Source organism: Sylvia atricapilla, chromosome 1, assembly GCF_009819655.1.
Source record: "Sylvia atricapilla isolate bSylAtr1 chromosome 1, bSylAtr1.pri, whole genome shotgun sequence".
Lineage (NCBI taxonomy): Eukaryota > Metazoa > Chordata > Aves > Passeriformes > Sylviidae > Sylvia > Sylvia atricapilla.
The window spans coordinates 61,206,725-61,225,416 of record NC_089140.1 but is presented as its reverse complement, the minus strand read 5'-3'; the positions used below and the strand labels follow the sequence as shown (position 1 = coordinate 61,225,416).

The 18,692-nt window shown below is 36.4% G+C and overlaps 1 protein-coding gene across 2 annotated transcripts in view; it reads left to right on the top strand.

The window, feature by feature from the left end:
* The window catches only part of CDKAL1 (CDK5 regulatory subunit associated protein 1 like 1), a 379,742-nt gene that overhangs the window by 247,731 nt on the left and 113,319 nt on the right, over window positions 1-18,692 (top strand). For both annotated transcript variants that reach the window (XM_066323931.1, XM_066323939.1), the window contains exon 11: window positions 2,277-2,422. In XM_066323931.1, the coding sequence (XP_066180028.1) occupies window positions 2,277-2,422 (146 nt within the window). The remainder of the gene's footprint in view (window positions 1-2,276; window positions 2,423-18,692) is intronic.

Genomic DNA, 18,692 nt, shown 5'->3' with positions numbered 1-18,692 from the left:
AATCTAGTATTTCTATCACAAGCAAACAGGCACAGTGAATCTGTTTGGTTTTTTGTTCTATCAGATGATTCTCAGCCTTACAAAAGCTGGAATAAAATAACACTTTTGTATCTAGAAATTCTAATAAATTATTTATTACTTTCAAAGAGAATTCACAAACCGATCTCATACTGAAGTCTGTTATTCAGAAGATGCAAAATTTGAGGAGTGGGAATGATTTTTTTTTCTGTGTTGTAGGGCAAGTTATTTTTAAGAACTTGATGGATTTAGAAACATGTCATGAAACATGACTTTCATTGGTTCCTTATATCATAAATCTGTTTTTGAAGATTGAATGAAGTACTTGGAACCAATAGATAAGCAGAATAATAGGCTTGCAATCCATAGATTAAGTTTCAGCTCATATTTCCCGTATTTTAGAAACGTATTTGATTACTGATAAACAGAAAAATCACAGGTGACTATGAGGATGCTTCATATAAATTACCTTTACAAGATTTTCTAAAGCTTAAAAAAATGTTTCCCAATTTTAGGTACTCATTCTGTACAATTTTGGTTTTGAAAATATATTCTAGCTGAACATCTACAATTATTAAAGGCACAGATGAGTATAGTTCCATTTGAATTTGACACAAAATTTGTGTGGATGCATGGTGGCCTTTTCTTCAGTCTTTTTTCATGAAACCAGCTACCTCCAACTTGCACTGACAGCCAGGTTCACTGCACACAGCCTTTCTGAGTATCAAATTGTGTGTAATTCTGTGTATCAAATTGAGTTTCCATACCAGAGATGGAGTATCTGTTGCCTTGAGTAATGTAACCACTTCTCATAGACATTTCTGTAATAGGATCTTAGACAGAAACTTTCAAAACTGCTTCCAGAAGTGATTTTATAGAGTTCAGGTTTTGTAGACATATGTTTTTCAGATGAAAAGCGAGTATTGAGAGAGCATTTCTTCTTGTTCTAAAAATCAGTGCTTTTAAAAAGCTGAGTTCATGCAAGTGAAAAGGCATGAGGACGTCTGCCTTCTCTTTGAACAATCTAGGCCATCTTTGTAGAAATACAGAGAGAAAATCTAGATGCGTGACAAATATTGCTGATTAATGGTCTGGAAAGAATTTGTAAATAGTTGCATCCTAAAACCAAAATATGGCAGCAGTATGTGTTAGAGTATCTGTGCCATCAGAGAAAATAGGAGAAGTGGGCTGAGTGAGCCTGACTGGAGCATGCAGAATGCACTGGCAGAAGAGCCGTGCTCAGACTCAGGCCATTTCCTATATGCCTACAGCACAGGGAGAAAGGGAAAACCATATGTGAAAACCTGGTTGTTCATGGAATATGGTTCTTTATCCAAGTTTACTTATTTGTAGCAGGACAAAGATTAACAAGCAGTATGGTACCATATTGCACGCAGTCTCCATGCTGGTTGGTTTGAACTTTTAAAATTACTTAAACTTTGTTGCTTGACTGTATGTCCTTAACTGGTTAAATAACAAAAATGAGAGAAATCAGACCACCATATTCTATTCTCTGTCTCACATTTAGTCACCTTGCCAAGCCTCCACTGGGGGTTTGGTTTGGCTTTGGTTAGGAGGTTTGGTTTTGCATTTTGCTGTCACCTTTACTTGTTTGGTGTTTTTCCTTGACCTTTTGTATTTGTACAAAATGTATAACATCCCGTGTCTCTTTCAGGAGAAAGAGCTGTCACTCCAGTTTTAAGCTGCCCCCCTGATTAATCCATTTTATAGCCAAGCACTTTAAATTTCTGACCTTTTCTCTGAAGTAACACAGGTAACATTTCAGAAAAGAGTTGGAGAAGGTTTGCAAGTGACGAGGTGTGCCTTAACTGGCCAACTTTAGGGATGCGCCAGTTATAAACATTCTCATTTTGGTGTCTGAGAAGTTACTTCACTCCAACAAGAAGGCAACTAGCCCTTGCCATCTTCTGAAAACAGCCACTGTCTGAAATCACCAATTTTCACAATTCTTTGCCTCTAAAATTTTCTTTCTATTGCATATTAAATACAATATAGGGAATGTGATCCCTGTCTCAAAGGATCACTTTCATTGCTTTCTTCTTATTTTCTCTTAAAACAAAATTGCTTTCAGATATTTTTACCTCTCCCTAATGTTTCAAACTGGGCTGTGGCAATTCAGTATTGTTTGGATTTTAGAAGTATTACTACTGATACTTACTCCATGTATTAATTTAAATGAGTTTTCTGTATTACTTTCATAATGCTTTAAACCTTCTTTTTCTTTTAATAACTCCTAGGAAATGGCCAAGATTCTCAATCATCCACGAGTATATGCTTTTCTGCACATACCAGTTCAGTCAGCCTCTGACAGTGTGCTCATGGACATGAAAAGAGAATACTGTGTGGCAGACTTCAAACAAGTAGTGGATTTCCTTAAAGAAAAGTAAGTCTACTAATAATTGAGAAAATGACAGTGTTGGGTTTGTTGCAATGTCAAGAACATGTGGCTGAAAACACAATTATTTGCAACTTCATAATTAAGGTATGAAAAAAATGAGGTTCTTTAAGCTTTCAGAGTCTTTGAGTTTTCTGCGAGCCCCTTGATGTGGTTGGCCCCTATGCTCAAGCTTTTATAAGCATCTTAAATCTCTGCATGACATGCTTTTAATTTGTCAGTATACTCCTAATCTTTTTCAAATAGTGCTTTCTTAAATTATTTTTATACATAAACTACTATATATAGATTACTTGAAGTTGGAGTTACTGAAATTGTCTTTAATGTGGCTTTTGAGCATTGCTGGATCATTTGATGATCCAGCTCCAGCAAATGTATATGGGTTGTGTTTGTGTTTGTTTGTTCTAATAAGTATTTTATATCCTTTATCTTATGTAAATTTACATCAATATAATAATACTCTAATCTTGCTTAGGGGACTGATGAGTTCTAGGTTAATTTCAAAATTATTTCCCTTAGCAACAGAGCTAATTGTGAGAAATGAAAGAATGCATCATTAATGTATTTACTTATGCTGACACCAAGATGAAAGCTACATCTACCTGCAAAGCTTTTGTAACTACAAGTATTAATTTCATATCCAAGGAAGTATTTTCTGGGCTTTTAAAAAGTTAATAGTGACATATTTTGATAGACATTTCTGCACTGTCCATTTCTGTCCAAAAAATATGTGTCTGGAGAGTAATTTCTGACACCTTGTTTGGCTACTTTCTCTCTTTCTGCTTCCTTTGCTTGTGTGCTTGTCCAATGACTTTAAGGGCACTGGCATTGTACCTTTGACTCTTACCTTGTATTAAAATACCAGTACATCAAACCAATCAAATTTGCATAATCAGTTTTTTATGATAATTGAAAAATTCAGAGGTCTAGCTATGTAAAACATGTCATCTAATAGCTTCATGGGAATTATTATATGTAAGAAAGAAAGCCAACTGTGACACAATAGAATCTGTTTTGCAAGCTGAATGTGTAATTTATAGGACATTCCTATGCATCTAGGACAACTGATGGAAATGGGGCTGCTTGTCTTCATACAGGTTGATTTGCATTAATTTTCCACCACAAACAATGCCCACGAATTCTTGGCACTAAATTTCATGTGACTATGGATGAGTGTTAGTTTTTAATTAACAGATGTATTGTATTCCCACGTATCTTAAGTGGAACTGTGTCAGTTTATGTCTTAGTTGACTTGAAGTTGATTCATTATTCTCTTCAGTAGTTTTAGCATTGGCAGCTCTTATCATAACAGCAGCTGGATTTTTGATAACCTAGTATAGCTGGCACATGTTGGGGCATATGGGGATTTATTTAAATCATTCAGCTCTTGCACAGAGAAAAGAGTGAATTACTTAATACTCAAATTTAAAGCAGCTGGTCACTGAGCATACAGTAATGTATGTCATACGGTTTTTTCAAGGGCTTTTTTGTAGTGAACTTAACAAGGAAGAAAACTGGTTTGATGTCTTGATTTTAAATAATAATAAACTTTATTTATCCTGCTTATTAAGAAAATACCAAAATATCTAGTAGTTCCTGTTAGAAAATAGTCTCCAGATATTAAAATGGAAAAATCTTTGTACCATATGGCAGCAGGATAAAGAAGCTATGCAAGGCAGAGAAAATGTTTTGGATATTTGAACATGTGCTCATCTGTAAAATGCAAGTTTTTTCCTTTGCACTTAAGAGCACAGAGTCTTCATTTGTAGACTTTACTCTTGTGACAGCAGCCAGCTATTACATTCCCATGTAGATATTCCCAGAAAGACCTCAGCACAAATTTTGCCAGAACTTAACATCACTGCAGACAACTTCATAGCCTAGAGCCAGAATAGCTAAAATTAAATATGTGTTTAAACTACTTTAATAGCCAAAAAGGATTATTTCTATCTTCCATTTATCAAAAAGGTAGAATAAACCCGAAGTAGAATCCCCTGTATCTCCTTTCTCTATTGCTTTGGTCATAAAGTCATCTAGAAGCTTCCTACACATGTACAAAGACTTGTCGGTAGATTCCAAATCTCATCTTTGTCTCTACGATGTGACATCTGCTCTGATAATAACTTCACCAAAAGTTTTATTAAAGCAATCATTATATAGGCTGACCTGCTGAAGAAGTAAAGTCATGCATCAAGGAATGCTAATGGTTATCGGTTAAGTGTTTAATAACTTGCAGTCAAACATCTAAGCACATAAAATTAAGTCCAGCAAGCAAAAATGAAAGGAAAAAGGAAAAGAAATAGCCATGTCATAATTTTTGTTTTGGAACCCCAAAGCTATACCAAGTGATTTCTGAACCTTTTTCTCAATCAGGCCAACAAAACATTCCGGGGCTTTTTTCTCCAAGAAGAAAAAAATGCCTTTCCTTCCTCTGGAGAGCCATGAGTGACTACAGAGGTGTTTTCTTCAAAGTAGGGATTTATATATATCCTGCTGAGCACAGCATTCTTTATAGAGAAGTTAGAGTTCTCAAAGAATACTCCAGATAGAGTACTCTCTATATTGAAAATCACTTTTTAAAAAGAATGGGGCATTCTTGACTCTGTGTCTATGAAGTTAGAAATGTCACATTTTTCCTCTTTTTGAGGACTCTCTGCATGCATGAGCAATAGAAATGAACTTTAAAAATTAGTATTGATATTCTAGTGCTGACTTTTGATATGCAGCTCTTTGTATTTCAGAACCACTCTCCCCAACCAGGTGACATTTTTAGCTTATTATGAAGATCAATAGTAAATGCACAGACTATAAAGCAAGAAAGGCAAATCCATTAGACTGTGAAAAACTTAAATGCAGAAGGCTTCTTTTATACTTTTTTTTTTAGAAATTCCTTTTATCATATTTTGCACTTTTTTGCACTGAAATTTCACTAAGTTCAACTATTCAGGAAAATCTTGTTTAGAAGTTGATATGTCAGTCTACATGTCTCTGGAGATCTAATCTGTAGATATAGAGATACAGAAATATTTCCTGAGAAATAATTTGTAAACTGTTCCAGAGAGCAGCAGCATAAAGTGAGGATATACTGATAATTGTAGAGAGTGTATACAGTCTGTAGGGACTAAGTAAGGTCTGTGGTTTCTGTGGGCTAATACAGCAGTCTGTAGGCACTGTACACAAGAATGATTCCTGCATGAGATACTAGTTTCAATGTGTTTGCAACTATATACAAGACTTCTAGAAATTGCTGGTAAGTAAATTTAATCCAGAGACCAATTTAGTCTTTTATCAGAAAGTCTTCTTTTTAGTGTCATTATATCAAAATGTAAGTTGTTTTTCAAGTGATCTCAACTTTCAAGATTCAACGTGGATTATATTTCTGAAAGGGGGTGTTTGTAGTTGCAAAAAGAGCAAGACAGCTTTAATTATCTTGAAGTTCTGAAACTTAATCCCCTGAAATTTACTTTTGATGATAAAAGCAAACAATTGGAATATATTTTAGTTAAAGAAACTTGAGATCTGAATGTCATATTCTGTAATTGCTTGAATAATCAGCAATGTGAATATATACCCATTAAAAAGTCCTTAGACAGGTAATGCGTTTTCCAAATGTCATTTGCTTTTGTTGCCCAGACTATATTCTCTCACCTTTTTGGTTTGTGGAGTGATTCTGATGTTCATTGAAGTTTATACTTATGCCTTCTATTACTGCTGCTTGATAAGAGACTTGTAAACCCCAAATCCAGACAAATAGAAGAGTAGGGAAATTTAAAGCGAGACGGAAACACTATGCTTTTCTGTTTTGGAGAACAGCATAATGCTGAGGAAAAGCTGGATTTGCCTCCCAGTTTGTTTTTGTTTATGTTCTGAGATAGGAGCATAACATTAATTGTGGGTGGCTGCTGCTGTTCATTTGAGACTGTCTCATAATTCAGACTGGAAACATCAGAGCTTTCCAATATCATCAGAAAGCCAGCACACTTGGTCTGCCAGCAGAGAAGCCACAGCTCTGTCAGGCAGAAAGTTCTGGGGTTTCGTTTCACTGGTTCTCCCATTAAAGTCAGACCGACTCAAAAGCCTTTCTGAGCCTTCATTACTTTTAGTTGTAATCAAGCCTTGATTTTTCAGCATATGTAGACACATCATTACATGCCGTTGGAAAAATTCAGTAAAGGACCTAAAGTAGTAAATGTGTACAGTGGAAAATAAATCACAAACTTAGAGGGAAATTATTCACTCAAGTGCAAACCAAAGACCTAATTGCCCAATAGTTACAGATAACTGCCTGATGTCCCAGGAAAGTAGAGATACTGTCCAAATTGAGAGAAGGTGTTACACAGTCCTTTTGGGACAGCTGGCTTCAGTGAGGCTCCCTACTTCCCTGTTCTTTACCAGGAGTTAAGCTGACAAATGGTGGCTTCAGCAGCTTCCTGGGCCACTTCTAATTCTGTTTTAAGGGTTCAGAGTGGGCTGTCTTGTCTTGTGTTTCTTTTGATCTGCCTTGACTTTGTTGCAGTGGCAGCCAGGCTGCATCTGCTTGGGCCTTAGTCAGGCTGCTTCAGGCTGGAATAGCATGGCTGGGAGCAAAGTTGTTTGTCTTCTAGTCACAGTGGTTTTTTTTCAGCAATAGTTGGGTGTCTGAATGGAGCTTTTTGCAGTGCACTTCCTCAATATAATTTTGTCCAGTCTGTTTCAGTATGGCTGCTCTTGCCTTTCTGAGCAATTTCGCAAACTGTAATTTTTTCCCAGGTTCCAATCGTCTACTGTGACTTTGTTTTTATTCTTTGGCACATAACACCAACATGGAGAACTTGTGTGAACAATCAGCTGGCTATCATGGCCTCCTTCTCTATTTGTTGTGTGAGCGTCTTGTCATTCACAAGTCTTTGGCTTAAAAATTGTCCCTATTTTATGCAGCCACTTTTGACTAAAATAATGAACAGAGAAGAAACATCTTCCCAAAAGTTTGTTTCCAAATACTATTATTCGGGTGATCAAAGCAATTCCAAACACTATAAATAACTCGTAATTGTAAATAATTTTGCTCTGAAAGATGTCCATATAGTAAGCTCCCAAATATTGCTAAGTTTTCCTTGGAAATAAAAAGCCAAATGAGTCATGATCAAATTTGCAGCTGTTTCAGACAACCTGCAGTTTTAAAGCTATCCCAAAGCTTGGTGGCAGTAGTATTGTCTTCATCACATTATCATGACATTTACTGAAAGTAGAATTGGAAGGCAATGAAAAGAGTGATTTTAAAATAACCATTTACTATTTTTATATACCTTTTTCTACTGGCTTTCAAAATGCAGGTAATTGTGAAGTAGACTATATCAACTCCCTCACTTTCTTACAATGTGAATGTATTTCGTTTTCTTTCTCAAAATGCACTTCTGTTTCTCAGAGAGAGATGTTGTTAAGCTCATTTTGCAGACGTGCAAATCATGTCCCTAACAAACCTTGACAAGTCTTTCAGATTTGGGCTTTTTTTAATGGGTTTTAGCACATCTGTTCTGTCAGTCTGACTACTGCAAATGCAAATGTCATCTGTTTAAAATCCTTATGACGTTCTCTGCTAAGAAATTGCTGAGTGTATTTAGTACTTATCTGTAATTTTATACCTCAGTCTCTAGACTCTTCTCTCTACTCTGTCTTTTGTCTGCTCTTGGATTTTGAAATAATCACTTTACCAAACGTGTCTCTTTTTTTCCCTCATGTTTTAAATTAATTGAGTGCCTTAAAAAGGTATTGAATTAGCACCAAAAACTAGAATGTAGGTGTTATTCATCACACAGCACAGAGGTACATTCAAGTTTGTGTCTAGAGTTGACCCTCATGCTTTGTGGTGTAGCTTTTGATGGACAAACTCCTTTTTATCACAGGATTAGTTGTCTTAAGTTGTGTTGAAATTTGAATTTGGACTTTGCTAAGTTTATAACCCTTCCTGCCCTGCGTTTGATTCACAAAGTCTTGGAAAGAGGTGTAAGTAGGCGAGAGGTTTAAAGGTGTTGAACACTTGCAGATCCATTGATTTCATTAGGCTATTTTGAACATCAGCATCTGTCAATCTACATTTCAAAAGTATGTTTATCTTAAGAACTGACTGTGGAGAAAGAAGCATTAGGTATTTCAGGTTAGCTTTTTTTTTTTTTTTACTGTAACATGACCTCGACCAGGATGAATGTTGTTACAGGAGGGCAGTCTTTCCATTTTGTCTTGTACAACACTTTGCTCTTTTCTCAGCTAATGCTACTGCACTCTTACTTTTTAGCAAGGAGATGTACTTTTCCTAGAGAGGTAATGGAAGGCAAGAAGGCAGTATCTACACCTTTTTAATCTTTGTCTTCACTGTTCTACAGACTGTAATTCAGGTTTCAGTAGTTCATGGAGAGACCCCTTTACTGCTGTGGTTCACAGGATTAGATCTTCTGCCACTTTATAAATTACTAGTCACTATTTGCTAACCATACCCTTTCATGCCAGATGCATCAAGAATATTGGAGTTTTCTGGGCTGTTGACTGTGTTATCCTGTTGTTTGTGCATCTTGTCAGTTCATATGTGAGGATGTACACATACAAATACAGAAGTCCCAAGCGAATCATGTGAGGTGATGTTAAAATAAAATAATTCCAAATTTACAGATGATTTTGAAGATTAGTTGACATTAAATGTAACTTCAACCTGTTTATTTTGGGGGAAGATACTGTATAGGGAACCATGATTTCAAAAATTCTATGTTCTGTAATTTTTTATATGAAGCCTCTTTGTATTCTGGAGCAATTAGGGTTTGCATACTGACCTGTTTAATCAGGATGTGCATGCTTATGGATACTCCCATTTTTGCAGCATTTTCTTCTAAATTATACACATATGTTTTTCTGGAGATAAGAGAATGATTATAAGAGGGTTAGTTTGTTGTTTTTTTTTTCTCCTGGGTCTCTGTTACTATTCAGCTCCCATAGTAAGAACTGGGGGGTGAAGTCTGGGAAGTAAAGTGCCCAGGATGAGCACAGCTTGCTGAGCGCAGACATAGTGTGCTCATAGGGCATTTGGCTGTGGTTCAGATCCTTTAAGGTCACAGCACAGTGATGCTCTGCTTTGGCCAAAATTTGGAGGAGTCATTTTTTGAATGGATGCTGGAAAGAGAAGATATGTGCCCTTATTAAATGTAAAAGCAATTTCATCTGATTTATTATACTTGGCTTACTCTTTTTACTAAATATAAGTAGTGAAGTTGCGTACTACTCTCTGTATGCACTTATGATTAGGCTCTCCTTTTTCTGGGCAGCCTCATCTGCAGTTTTCTTCTATAAAATCCTAATGTGGGAATGTTGTTAGGAGATAGAGTAGAAATTAATAAAATACATCCAATTCAGTTTCTTAAGTGTGCCAAAGTGGTGTATTTTTTTCCTTTTCTTCTTTTCCCCTGAAGGCGTGTGAATGTGTTCTTCAGAAGTAATGGTTTAAAATCTGTAGTAAGGATATAAGGAAGGAATGGAGTAGTGGAAATAAGTCTTAGAGCATTTAATATCTATGACTTTAAATTCTTGTTTGTACTTATTGGGGTACTGTATTTCTCTAGTATTTTAAAGCAAAATAGCTAATATCACTTTGGTTTTTTTCTGAATACTTATTTTTATTGTTTCACTCTCTTGAAACACAGAACTTAGAACCAGGAGAGGGGAGTCTGATTTGTTTTTAAAACAATAACTTTAATTCATATCAATTTGCTTAATAGCAGATTGACTTGGCGTGTAATTCTCAGTTTTAATTTGCTCCTGAGCTTTTAAGCATATCCAAACATATATTAAGATGTAGAAGTATTTGTGATGGCAGATTAGTACAGACATAAATAAAAGATGTGTGTATATGTTATAGTGCTCAGATGTGAATCAGAAAATTCTGATGATGGTATTAAATTCATATTCTATACAATTAAGAAAAGTATTTGTTCATTTTCGTGAGTATTTAGTTTCAGATTTTTCCCATAGTACTAGGTAATAAATTCATTTTGGAAGCCATGTTTTTCTAATCACGTAGGACAATGTGGGACAAGGGAGTTTTTCATGAAGGTGGTAGCTGGCCAGCTGATAAATGCTGATTGAATCTGCATTTGTCAAACTTTCAGGGAAAATAACTTGAAAAGAATGAAGAAATAGAAGAGGCAACATTTCTATAGCTGATCAGTATCTTTATTCGTTATTGTTTTAAATACAAACTGCTTAAATGAATAAAACTAGGAAATGGAAATATGCAAAGCCTTTTAAACCTCTTTAAAAGTGTAGCTATCCAATTAAAACACAGTTTCATTCAAGAGGCATGATGATTCTGCTACCCTGAGATTTTGTCTGTACATCCATTTGGGGACAGTGATACAGATTACTTTGGCTAAGCTCAATTTTGTGCTCTTGTTCATCTTATGTTGCTCTATATATTGTATTCAGGAGTTGATGATTCATCTCATTTTAATAAGAATGAAATTTATAGTTGTAAACTTCATATTACGTAGCAAAACAGTCACAGATCTGAAATCTTAAAAGGTTTGTGCGTAAGAGTACTGACTATAACAGATCAAAGTTTATTTTCCACAGCTGAACCACTTATCTCATGCACTTATAATTATTTTTGTCTTTCTATTTTGCTTCTCATCATTATGCAGAACTGTCATTTTGTTTAGTAGGAGTAACTGATGAAGTATAGCTGTTAAATTGATCCATAACAGGGGGACAATATTGAAAATATGGTTATCTGTAAAGGCACAAGAAGCAATGTAAATTCTTCTCAATCCACCTGCTGGAAAAATGTAATTCAGATGCTAGTTCAAGCTGGAAAGTATGTCCAAGCACTTTTCCCATAGGAGAATAGAAAGCTAGAGTGGCTGACTGCAAGCCACTTTGTCTCGGATCTGGAGAAAATATTTTTTGGCAAAACCCAGAGGCCATAGAAAGGAAGTGTCTTATGGTTTGCTGGCAGGTGCCTCCCTGGCTGGCCTCTGGAGGAGCCGTGGTCCTCAGCAGGAGAGATCAGAACACAGTCCCATACAGACGTGCAGTCAGCGCTGGGGTAATACCTTTTGGACATCACAAACCCCCACAGATTTGAATCAGTCTTCTATAAAAAGCTTTGTATAACAGAAAAATACTGATCTCTCTGAGCTATTTATCTCCCTTGAAGGGTTTTTGTTGAGACAAACTTCAACATAAGCCTCCAACTTGCCACAGAAGCGGTACACGCATCTGAAAAACGGGTTGTGTGGTTGATGATAGAGCTGCTGCTGACTTCCTGCATGTAGGTGGGTGTCCATGTGTGCTTGGTGAAGCAAAACGTACTGTTCCAGACTCTGCAGAGTGAGGGAGGCAGACAGACACACTGTAGGGTTCAGGTTGGAACAATAGACTGGCATGATTTTGGCACTGCAGTGAGATGTCCGCTCCCACGCTGCGGAGTTAAGGTTTGGGGGGTACCTGACTCATATTCTCAATCCTAGAAATGACTAAGGCAGCCAGCTGGACTCCCAGCTTTGACCAGGGAAGTATTTTTTCCATCTAGCATACTCCTGCAGCCTCCCTCACTACCACAGCCTTGCCACACAAACCCACCTTTCTGTGGGGAAAAAGGAGTCCTTATTGACATTTATCATAACTTAGTGAGCAGAACAGTTAGTGCTTTTCCAGAGTGTTTCAGAATGATGTACAAAAATAGTGCCCTAGTTGTCTGGGTTTTGTCTTCAGAAATGTTAAAATTTTATATAAAAGAGCAGATATAATTTTGTTGAGATTTACATTCCTGCTTTGTTTATGTCTTAAATATCATGTGGAGTTAATGGCAGTAAGTCATAACATGCTTTTCTATCTTAGATCGTTTACTTATATTTTCTACAGAATGCAAATTTGTGAGGTATTTTGAGAGTTTTCATCATTACAAGAATAGCAGAAGCTGAAGTCTGTCTCTTAATGTATGTTTTCACAAAATACAGCTTTTGCTTGACAGCATTTAAGTGAAGTACAGTAATTATGACATTAAGTGATGAGAGAATATTTCTGTGTTTTCATTAATAATGCAAATAAACATATTTTTTCTTAAGGCAAATGTTCAAATTATTCTTAAGAACAAAAAATTGTTTTGTTGATTGTACTAAATGTGCATTCAAACAGTGATTATGTTTATACAATTACAGTGACTGGGGGTTTTTAATTCTCTTTTTGTAATGTAGCATCTCTATGGGATATGCTCCCATCCCATGTATAGTTTGCACAGAAATTAATTGTTCCTTCTGTTAGACTTCTGGAGCATCCAGAAGTTAACTTTGAGCATACTGCTTTCACTTTTTAACTCTGTCACAAAAGCTGGTTTCACATTCAGTTTAAATTCTCTTCTAATAGTCTTGATGAATTCTTGGTATTAGTTTATCCTTTCATTTTACATTTCTATCCTGAGGTTTTTCCTCTATCTGCTGGAGTTTTTTTCCCCTTGAAACAAGAATGTATTTAATGACCTGATATAAATGTGACTTTTCTTATTTGCCTGAATGTGCTTTTATTTTTAAAACTTTCTGACGGACTTTCTCCATAAATAAATAAAATGCCTTTACTATATGAGGGAAAAAAAAACACATTGCATCTAAATGCAATTATCTTGCTGATAATTGAGCCCTGAGCCAGAAACTTGCAATGGCATCTTCCAAATATTTACTTCCTAAATTCAGTGTGTTGCTGTGTCAAGGAATTCACCCACAGTGCAAGTTCTCAATTACTCCAGGAGCACTTACATTGCCTTCAGAGAAAGCCAGACTTGAAGGCTTGGGGAGACACAACCACAAGGTGTAAGAGTGCGTGTTCTCCTTGTGCAACTTTCTGGCAAGTTCTGAAACCTGAAGCAGGCCCAAAGAATTGTTTTTGCTGTGGGATATGGTGCCTTTACAAGTTTGATAGATGCTCTTAGGCCAGGGTTATACTGAGATGCCATTGTTGCACCTTGTAGGCTGCCACAGTTAATGCAAAGTTACCTTTATTGCCAGAACAAGTTTGTTCTGTAATTAGTAGCTGTGATTATGGAGCACAGGATTTTAAAATCTTGCATCTTTCTATTTACTTTTGCACATATACAATGGATTTTAGGCCTTTCATTATCTTTTGGGAGTTCACTGCCGTCCTTGTCTGTGAAGGTAGCATGCATTTTAGTTGGAAGGAAGAAAGGGATTTGAGCTCTCATCATTGATTCTCCTTTTGTTCCTGTTTTCCATAAAGGCAAGATACCCCATGTAGTATTTTTGAAGTCCTTTTCCAAGATGATATCCAACATTCAGTTATTTTAGGAAAGTGAATGTGCCTCACTTTTCTCCTTAAGCCTCCTGCTTTCCTTTACAGATACTTATTTTGTATCCTGCCTGCATTTTACCTCCTGTATGTTAGGGAAGAACCCTGAAGAGCAATCCCTGAAGATCTTGTATCTGGTGATGAAGAGTTCAGGCAGGTTAGCAGATACCTCAGGCTCTCACAGCAGATGAAAGAAATGTTAGAGTAATGAATAGGGTTCATCTGCTGCTTCTTTAATAGCTGCTTCAGTTAAACCTCACACAACTGCACTCTGCATCATACCTTTGTATTTTTTATATGTGAAGTGGACATTTGAAACCACTTACATGTTTGCTAAGTGCTACTGTGCCTAGCAAAAAGCTGCATTTGCCATAGCTCTCCTTCAGTCTTGGTTCATTTAGAGACACAATGTGCCTTTCTTCAGATTTTCCATACTCTTGGATTATTTGCAGTGACTGCAGGGTCCATCTGAAGAATGGGGATTATTTACTTGCCTGTGAACAGATTTTACATTGATACATGCTATTGTCTTGGTTTGAAAAGACGGGTGTCTGCTAAGGAAAGGCAGGAGCCTCCCTTGAAATGGAGAATGTCAACCCCCTCCCTCTGAATTATTATAATTTTGAAATTAAGGGGCTCTCAGGCAAAGATATGGGAATAGGAATAACAGTTCTTTAGAAGGGAAATTAAAATAAAAATGTAGGAGTACAAAAAGAAGCAAACAAACAAAAAAGAAAACCCTGACAGAGTCAGAATACAACTTGACACCCTGTTGGTCAGGGCGTTGGTAGCAGTCCAGGCAAGTCCTCCTGGAGTGACAGATGTGGTTCTCTTGAAGCAATGATCCTGGAGAAGGGTGTAATTTTCCTCTGAAGGTCCAGAGGTGATGTAGATGGATCTGGTCTTCCTCTGGGAATCCAGTGGAAACAGGCTGCCTTGGTGTTCTGGCTCTCAGATTTTATCCAGATGGCAATGCTTGGCTCCTCCCACTGGGTGGAGCATCTCATAATGGCATGATGTCATTTTATCAGTCATGGAGAGAGCCTTAATGGCCCATTAAGAGAAGATCCCCTTGAAGTTATGAGGGATGGTTTATGGAAGAGATAAGGAACACTGCCCCACCTGGTTTTAACAGATGGGAATAGAATACATACTTTTGGTTACATCTTGCACTGCAGCCTAAGACAGCTATGTACACATTTAGCCCTTCCATTTAGCTGTGGTCCTTGGTTAGGTCTAATCAGTGGACTCTGAGGAGATCTGGGCCACTCCTGTTACTGCATGAACTTCTGGCTGAAAGACATAGGCCTGAAGGATGTTCCTTTGGGTACTGCTGACATAAACCACGTCCTCGTTCAGTGCTTGCATACACCACCATGTCATTACATCTGGGTAACTAGTCCTCTCTGAAGAGGTCTATAGGTGCATAACTGGTTTTTGCCTTCTCCTTAGAATATGTCTGCTCTGATATTTTTTTGTTAACGGCAGGCCAGATGCCAAAGAAATTTTTTTCTTGTTACTCTTCTCAAGATTGAGTTTTTTTCTAAAGGGAGAAATACTAACATTTAAACCTATTAGGCAGAAAAGTGGGGTATCTTCTCAAAGAAAAATATGAGTGTCCTAGAAATGAGAACTGTAAAGTGTAATGAATATTTTGAAATTTCAAATTCAATACCTTATCATTTTTTTCTGATAAGGTAAAACCCTATAAAAACCTTTAGTAAGATCTTAACTACTGTGTCTTCTGTTCAGCTGATAAGAAAACCCCATCTTGGAAATTCTTGGAACTTCAGTGCTGGCACTCTAACTGAAGGAAAGGAGGTGTTGTGAATTATAAAGACTCGCAATAGATCACAGAGGATGAAATATTTTTCATTAATGGACTCAAAGGTTAAATCGATAAATAATTTCTGAAGTTATTCCATGTTTTCTACCTACTTCAAACATATCTGAAATTCCCACCCACACAGAATAAGTTTTCTGGAATGCTGTTACATAGATAGTAGTTTTGCATCACTTGCTCAATATGCTCTCCATAATAAATGAGTTTAAATTGTTTGAGATACAGCCTGTTTCATTCTTAATGATCCTAATTTACCACTTCCTTCAGACCTCCTTTTATACCATGCCTTCTGTTTTTCTCAAGGTTGAAAAGCCAATGTCTGTGTTAGGCCCAAGATGTTATACCCAGAAATTGGATTTCAGCTTGGGAATTTAGTTTTTTGCACCAGCCTTGTGGATCTTGCTGCCTAAGAATTCGTCATATTTTATGCTGGTATTGCAGAGCCAAAAGGGCACTGTTGTGCCTGGCAGGCATTTGACAGGCTTTCCAGGTTCTTTAACTGATGCCCAAAGGCTACTGTGGAACATTACGTGATTTGATAAAATTGATTTCAGTGATATGGTCTGAATGCACACACTGCTGTTTCCACTGAATTTGATTAGATTCCATTTTTGTATTCTACTCCCTCTGTATCAGACTTTGGGTATTTTATAAAATTACTCATTACATTTAAGTAGGCTTTAACAGAAGGAATTCATGGTAACTATTAAATTCAAATTTGTGTTCAGCTTGCAAAATTGAGTAGTTATAACCACCTTATTCCATTCATTTGAGGTATTTTTCAGTTCTTTCTGTATTGATTTGATTTAATTCTGCAGTTTTAGCCTACTCTAGAAATTTGTTGGCTTTTGGGGTCTTTTCCCCTGCAAATTGTAATATGAGTCTCTGATTAGAATGTTGGGAACCTCAGGAAAAGCGCCTTTTTTTTTTTTTTTTTTCCCCTTCATCTCTGTTAGTCTCAAGATACTCTCTCTTTGTTTCTATACTCATCTCTTCAGTGGCAAAAGTTTTCAATTTTTCCTGTATCAGAACTATTATATTTAATATTCCTGTCTGAGGACATCACTGATGTCCTTTCATAATGATACTTTTGAAGGTTTTCAGTTCTCTTCCATCTCCTTCTTAAGTATTGCTTTTTTGGCTTTTACCAACTCTTTGGGGACTTCCTGAAGTTTATTGTTTTCTTTGATACTAGACTGATGCAAGTTCTTGAGCAGTTGCCTTGCTCCATCCTGATTCTCATTTTGTTTTCAGTAGTTACTGTCCTACCTAATTTACTAATTTTGGGATCCTCAGAGACTCTGTTTGGGTTCTGAGACTTCATGTGCCAGGACTTTCTGTCTTACCATGACAAGACAGAAGAAAATCTGTTTCCCTTAATCTTAATTAATCTTAACCTTCAGATATTACTCCTGTGCTTTGAATCAGGTTGCTAAATCCAACTGGTACCGATCCTGTCTCTTACCTAATTACATATATTCACATATGAGAAAGAAGTTACTTATCTCAGTTACACCTTCATTCATCTTCTACTGCTATTAATTTTACCTGAAACCTTATTCCCTAAATGCAATTTTCATACATTACCTGTCCGATGTTAATGGTTCAATGATGCCAAAGAGCTTTAGTTACCATAATTGGAATGCTGTCATATCTTTGAATTCTTCATAAAACATACATTTAATTTTGTCTTTGATGATTCTTCAGTGATAAAAGCATATTTTAGATTTTGTGTTAGTTCTCTTTTAACTTTCAGTCACTAGCAGGTCAAGTCAGGTGACTGTTCACAACATCAAGCTGCCTTAATTATTTCTCCACACTATGAGTTTGTTAACTTTGAAAGCTTCATTTTCTGGCTATTTTTACTTCTTTACAATGTAGAAACACATTTGCACTGTGTGTGCTCCTCAGTATAACAGAGGACATCTGATGTCAGGCAAGCCCAAAATATTTCAGGTGACCACCTTCCACCCTTTTGTTTGAATAGTTGGGGTTTCATTATCTTTCCTAAACTTCTGGGTTTTTATTTGGGCTTCATAAATAGGCTTTGATATTATTATTTATTAATTATTTAGTATTATTTATTAATACCTCTTCTCATAATGACACGCATTATTCTTTTTCTGTTTGTCTGAACTTTTTTTAAATTTCCCACTTAGTAACCCTACCCTTAGGCAGCAAAACTAATGCTTGAATGGCTTAAGACTTGTGGCTGTGTACAGCATGTCAGAGTCCTCAAAAAAAAAGGTACCTGAATTTATACACATTTAACAGTCCTTTATTTTATTTAAAGCTTTTTACTGTGACAATATACACTAATAACAATATGATCAGATCTCCTAATTGTCATTATTAAACTAGCTGCAACTTGGTGACACGCTGAAAGTGAAGTAGTTCACTGAACTGAACAGAGAGAAATGGTTAAGAGCTTCCCTGAGGCAACAGTGTCCATTGATTTTGTATTGTTTTAACTTTGTCATTGGCAAGCTAACAGTCTACATTTAAAATACTGTCTTTTCCTGATTTTGCCTCTGATGTCCCCTATGTGTTGCTTGGAGTGCATGTATGAAGTTGAATGTCCTTCAAAACTTTTGAAGGAGTGCATGCATTAATTACTTCTGTTGACCCAAATATTCTAAACTGATTCTGTCTTTTACAAAGAAATGTTCTTAAATTACTGGCAATCCTAGACAAAGGATGCTGCTACCAAAATGTTACGAACATTAAGTGTGTAAGGACCTGGTTGGTTGAGGCCATCCTTCTGAGAGTTTAACTAGGACATTTTAGAGCTGTTTTCCTGGTGATTTTGCTTTTTCTGCTCAGTGTCATCAAGCTACATAGCAGACTAAGCCTATTTCTCCACTTGGAAAAGAAGTCACAGTTTTTGGCTTTAAATTATAAATTATTAACTGATACATAAAATAATATTTTATTTTTATGGACCAATCCTATATAATCTCTTGTATTCTGATTCCTGTGTAATCTCTTGTATTCTGAACTCCCTTGGGTATACCTGAGAACAAGACAGGTGCTTCTCACAACCATTCTGCTGCCTTCCAGTTAGCCATGTGAGCTGTTCTTGTTCATAAAGATGGATAT